At 37.2% G+C, this 6,462-nt stretch overlaps 1 protein-coding gene across 1 annotated transcript; it reads left to right on the forward strand.

Annotated features, from left to right (window-relative positions):
• The first annotated feature begins 396 nt into the window (after positions 1-396).
• LOC124404877 (zinc finger protein 624-like) lies at positions 397-4,849 on the forward strand. Its single transcript, XM_046879349.1, has 5 exons — positions 397-1,881; positions 1,937-2,022; positions 3,005-3,320; positions 3,458-3,561; positions 3,682-4,849. Exons 1-5 carry the CDS (start codon positions 774-776, stop codon positions 4,456-4,458), a joined length of 2,391 nt encoding a protein of 796 aa, XP_046735305.1. The 5' UTR covers positions 397-773; the 3' UTR covers positions 4,459-4,849.
• The last annotated feature ends 1,613 nt before the right edge of the window (positions 4,850-6,462 follow it).

Here is a 6,462-nt window from a genome sequence, read left to right on the forward strand (position 1 = left end):
GAATATTATTTTATTCGTGTTCACTAATACCTATAAACGTGAATTAAATTGTTAGAATTGTCTTGAATGATTATTCTTTTATATTCCTAACTTTTGATATCCAGACTAGCTTTTGCATTTTTAAATTTTGTTATAATTTTTATTTGATAATTACATCTGTTCCAAACGTTGGATAAAATTTTATTACACAATACACATATTCTGGAATCCAGAGGAAATTCAACTCAACATTCCGAGGCCTGTCAAATCAGGATACTATAACCATTATCGTTGTAAACCTCTTGAACCTCCCGCCCTAAACTGAATATAAATATAGAATTGGTGTGAGGAGCGAGTTTTGTCTGAAAATAAGTATTAAGCCTGACGTTTCTATAATTAGAAATTCGGATTTGAACAAAATCAAGATTTTCTAAGCTCTACAACTCAACAAGTCAACGCAATTGAAAGATCCTGGTGTCAAATTAACTCTATACCTGATCATTGCATCTAATGAGCATCTAAACAGGTCAAGATCAAATGCAGAGCCTAAACAACGAGGGCATATTTTGTTCTAATTTTAACTACCCAGACACCAGAGGTAGCATGTTTGCAACAGTTGTTAAGAGTTCCTAATACCAGATGTAGTTAGTCGGATAACTGACTTTTCCTAACTACAATTCAATGCATCTGCTGAACAGCAACAAAAGCCTGGCTACGAAGTGAAGTGTAAGATGTTTGAACCTTCGTACGTATATTAACAGAATTGCATTGAAAGGAACCACAACAGCAGTAAAATGTGTGCAAAGTTACTCGCGTGTCCGCTCTGCTCTCAGCCTGCATTTTTGACGCTTGATGCACTGCGCGCAGGACTTATAAGTGTGGCAACGCGTCCACTGGCTTGTCCAGTATGCAACGAAGTATTACTAGGCGTAGACAAGCTGACGATACATTTATTCAGCCACACGATTAATTTTTCCAACGATCATAATGCCAGGAACGGTATCAGCTCTGTTATCGAAAATCAGAAGAACCTAAGGAATGAAGAAGACGTCGACTGCACTCCCATCCACAATTGGAATGTAATCAACAAAATGATCGGTTCTCGAAATGACTTTCCTAATGTAAAAAATTTGCCAAAAAGCCAAAGTCAAATAATTCCATCGACCACGACAGCGAATCAGGTAATATTTTTACAAACGTTGCCACAACTCCAATCTGCAACCTCGAGTCACAATGTGAATAATTCTATTGCCGAGGAAATTTACGTCCAGAGTATTACGCCTGCCGGAGAACCAGTGACCCAACAAACGTCATCAGGATTTAGTAACGATAAATTGGAAACGTGTGTAGAAAATTCATTGAAGAATTTTAATAAATCTAAGAAAGTTGATGAAAATTATAGAACAAAAATCTCTGAGTTCCAACCAATTTGGTCAGAAAATGTTTTGTTGGACAAAGGAATCACGTCTATTGAGGAAACTAATTCATCTCAAATTGTAACAATATGCCCAAAAGTGTTACCAAAAAGTAACATGGAAGTATTGCTTGAGTCTGTAGCCGAAAGTAAAGATGTCAACGAAGCAGAAACAATGATAACAGAAAACTCTACAAAGGAGCGAGAAAGTTCTGAACAATGCCAAGTATCACCACAACTCAAGTCGCCACAACTGCCGGCCACAAAAGAGAAAACCGAAAGATGTGACATATGCGGTGTTTATTTTTCTGATCTGAATATATTAACTCTTCACAAACAACTTGTGCACATGATTAACGAAAAAGATGTGAACAGGAAAACTGAAGATTTACTGAAGAATTACCCTTGCCATTTGTGCCCTAAGGTTTTCAAAATGAGGGGCAGTCTTATGGTTCATATGAGGGTAGCGCATATTGGTTTTAATTTAGGTAAGACTGTTTTACAGCCGAATCTGTCGAAGTAATAACGCAATATGTGATCTAGGCTCGCTACCCAAGGAAGGCGACGCCTTTCCAATGCCCGGCGAACATGGATATAACTGCCCAACTTGCGGAAAACTATTTAAGAAGGTATTTCCTTGTAAAAATGATTTTCAGACATTTTTTGGAGATATACCAGACGTTTAGTCTGCGGTTCTGAAAAAAATTCTGTATTATTTTTAGCAAAGTTTGAATTATTCTAATAGTGTCTGAAGAGTTTCAGAAAATACTAGAGATCGTTTTTGGATAGAAAAATATGTTCTTACGGAATCTCGTTTTATACTGATGATCTGGGAAAACACTCCGATATTTCAATTTTTTTTACTATTTCCGATGAAGTCAAGTTTGAAGAAAAATCGACTTTTTTTCTGGGAAAAACTCAAATTCTTTTAGAACTTTTTCTTTCTCTTGAAAATTTGAGACAACTGCCGAAGTCTTGGCTTTCTGAATATTTCTGATCATGTCGAGTTAGAGGTGAAAACCAGCCCAATTTCTACAGAAGACTCATATTTTTCGACAACTTCATTTCATATTGCAAATCCTAAAAAATATGAGATCTGGTGTTTACCACGTATTTTCTGATGGTACCAAGTTATGGAAAACTAAGGTGAATTTGTGAGAGAAATGAGAAATTTTTAGGGAATAGATTAAATTATTTTTTCTGAAATTCAACTAAAAAGTCTGGACATATTATCTGTAAAAGAATAACTCTAATAAAACTAAAATTATGAAAGCTTTTTAGAAATTCTCCAAGATTGTTGAGTTTTTCCGTGAATTTTCTGAAATCAATTTCTGACACCAAGATTAAAATATTTTGCCAAATATCGAAAATTTATCGGAAAAACTCACAAGCTGTGAGAAATTCATAATATGATTGGATCATTTGAAATTTTGGAACGTTTCTGAAAACAAATTTTTTGAGGATTTTTTAACGAACCTTATGTTTTAACTCTGAAATAGTCAGATCAACTTCTGTTCGACTATTGAACAATTCTTTTGTCCTTTTATTTCTAACATCAAAGTTTTCGTCTGAATTCTATCACCAGGAAACGTTCTTTGCAAATTTAAACAGGAGCAACATGTTACTCAACACTTGAAGACACACGAGGGAAAACAATGGGAATGTGATGTGTGCAGTAAAATGTTTACGACGAAATATTTCCTGAAAAAGCATAAGAGATTACATTCTGGTGAGATGCCTTACAAGTGTAACATCTGCGACAAAACGTTCACTTTTCAGCAATCTTATCATAAGCACAGGCTTTACCACAAGGATGATAAACCTCATACTTGTACGACTTGCGGTAGATCTTTCAAGGAACTCTCCACTCTGCACAATCATGAACGTATCCATACGGGAGAAAAGCCTTTTGCCTGCGAAACATGCGGTACGCATAATTCATGGTTGGTGATTATTCTCTTCTAATCAACAAGCCTGAAAATAGTAAATTGGACTTCTTTCTTCGGATCTCAGAATATTTACAATTTTTATTTTTCTTAATTCAGTCGTTTTTTTTTTCTTTAGGCAAATGTTTTCGCCAACGTGTATCGTACTTGGTACATCGGCGCATCCACACTGGAGTGATGCCATACAAATGTACAGCATGTGGCAAATGCTTTAGATACAAAGTAACAAATGAGTTAATTTACAAAAACGAAAAAAGCTATTCCATACTGTGAAAATAGCTGGTTTGAAAAAACTATTACTCAGAACGCAACTAATGCTTGTATTTTATTCTTTGATACCAGGTGAGTCAACGAACGCACAAGTGTACAGCGCAACCACCAGGAATGGTGGTGCGTCAGTCGAGCGATCTGGTTCAGCGACTATTGCAGGTATCGCAGATAAAGGATTCCAGTGCGTCAGAAGGTACCAACAGCATGAAGATTCCGTCATCGTCAGAGGCTGAGACTTCGCAAGTTCAGTGTATTGCAAATGAGGAGAACAGGTACATTTTGATAATAAATAACCTAGGTCAGCATGTTTTAACGAGGCAATCAGAGGTCGAAGGAAAACGATTAAAGGAGGAAGTGGACACGGAGCGGAGTTTGAATGCAATGAAATGCAAGGATAGAAACGATGAAACATTCATCAAGGACTTGTGGGGTCACAATATTCTAAATGGAACAACCCTTAAGGATTCTATAGAGATATCAGTAAGGACTGGCTTAGTAGAGTCCGAGCAGGAATTGCTTTTGGGTGACGGAAAGAATCACTTCTTTTCCATGGGTCAGTCATCTTCCACAGAGAACGAAGTTCGATCGCCATCAAACGAAATGGAACACCTGAGACTTTCCTCTCCGACAAGCAGTGAAACTATTATCAATAATGTCAATCAGACTTCCAGCGTAGCATTACACTCGATGACAAATGACTTTCAATGCGGAATGAACGGATGTCACGATATAATGATTCAACAAGATTTTGCTAGCGAGAATAGCACAGAAGCTATCTGTTCGTCAACGATCAACGAGGAATCTTTGAAACAATTACTCTACGGTAATACAGAAACTCCACACAAATAATTTCAGAGGAACAATTTCGTTTAATCCTTTAAAGTACAATTATTATATCTAAGTTTTCAATGTACATACATACATATTGGTTGTGGACATTAGAAACAAAATTCACAGGCCGATTATCTGTGACTTGCATAAAAACTTTAGCATACTCCGTTTTAAATTTGGTATCACTAATCAAAGCAATCATGATCACTTGCGTGAGCCTCTTTCTAAAGCTGCAACGGAGACAAACAGAGAAAACTGTGTGTGGTGGTGATTGTAGAAATAGTGGCATAAAATTCTGTTGTTAAGTGAAATTTGTTCTTAGTAGGTGTTTTCGAATCACAAAACTTGCGCTATGTGAATCTCAAGAGCTTCGATTGTATATCTTGATAAAACTATTTTCGTTAGCCTTTTTTACGCATTCTCGCTCGCAGAATAAATAAATTATGTGTGTTTGTTTTCTTCATACGTATATTTTCATCTACAGCACACTGGGATGGTAGTATTATTTTGAATCAAGATATTTTCATATACTTCGTATAGAGTTTAAGTATAGTAAAATGCATCCAGTTTTGTAGTTTTCAAGCTCATCGGATTATTTGTAGAGATATATTTGAAAGTATCATTCGATCGACCGCAAATTAGTCCGCAAAAAAATCCGGACCAATTTTAAAACCCATCCATAGATTTTCAAAAATTTTCACGTTCAAAATCAAAAGTATAAGCTTCATGTTTCATATCACGTGAATAGAATCTAGGGAAATTGCTAAACCGCCAAAATCAAACATCGAATCACAACTTAAGATGGAATTTAAGTTGAACATTATTTAATATTATTTTGTTTCATCTTCCCAACGACTTTTTCAAAATCCGTTTTTCAAGAGCAAGAATCTCAGCAGGAATAAAAATTTTTTGGATTTTCCCACGCGGAACGAAAGAACTATTCTTCTAATTTTTAGCAAAAAAAGTTTCTGAAGATTGGTCGACGCGTTCAGATTTTATTCATGTTTTGAATCGGTCTGGTTTTTATTTTACCCACCCCGTACTAGAAATTGCAATGGTTATGTGCACGCGAAATAATACGGTACTTCATTCCGGTGGAAATTCCCGCCTGAAACTCATAAAAGAATCCTGCAATTTTTTCTGAAATCGTCTAATGTCGAATAATTCTATCTTAATCAATGCCATAATGGCCGGTTTACGCATATTTGTATGGTACCTATGTATTTAGGCACATATCTAGTATTTATACATCTGATTCCTCAATTACCTCGAGATTCGTCGCGAGAAGGGAAAAGAACGGCTTGATACGCGTCGCGAGGAAAGAAAATACAAAAACACTACTTTTTACAACCGATTGCATTGGGTGTACACCTGGCCGCACGGAGTGCGTGTTGAGTACGATTTCCCCAGTTTTCAACTGATCAGAAGGCGGAATCCTAGGGATGCTGCATAGTTGAAAATGCACGGATATATAGGTATAGGATGTGAGAATGCTTTGAGGGCAAAATTAGGAAGTCAAAACCACGGTCTTACATACAGGTCTGGAAACGACCACGAAATAGTAGTACCAGTTAGCCGATTCAGATATTTTTACATTTTTCGCCGCTACGTAGCATTAATTGCTGCTTAGTAGTGACGACGAAGGGGACAGGGGGGATTACAGAGGGCCGTGGGTGGGAATACTACTAAATCGCAGCGACGTATGTGGTCGCGAGTGAAAAGAATAGCGGGGCTAATAACGGCGATACACGACCTCGTCGAAATGGATCTTCATTTTCCGACCTGTATGCATATGGGGTGTCCCAGTTTTAAGTGGCCAAACTGATAGGGGTTATAGAGGAGATTGAACTGAGTAAATTAACCCAGAGAACATGTGGTCTCCGGAGACGCGTTCGCGAGATACGAGCTGTTAAAGATGATCTACTAAGCGCCGGAATATAGGCAACCGAGCATACTAAGCGCCGGCATGTAGGCAACCCAGTACACAGCTCAACGCGGATAAATGATCAGGCTATTTCCCTC

This window comes from Diprion similis, chromosome 3, assembly GCF_021155765.1.
Source record: "Diprion similis isolate iyDipSimi1 chromosome 3, iyDipSimi1.1, whole genome shotgun sequence".
In the NCBI taxonomy this organism is placed as follows: domain Eukaryota; kingdom Metazoa; phylum Arthropoda; class Insecta; order Hymenoptera; family Diprionidae; genus Diprion; species Diprion similis.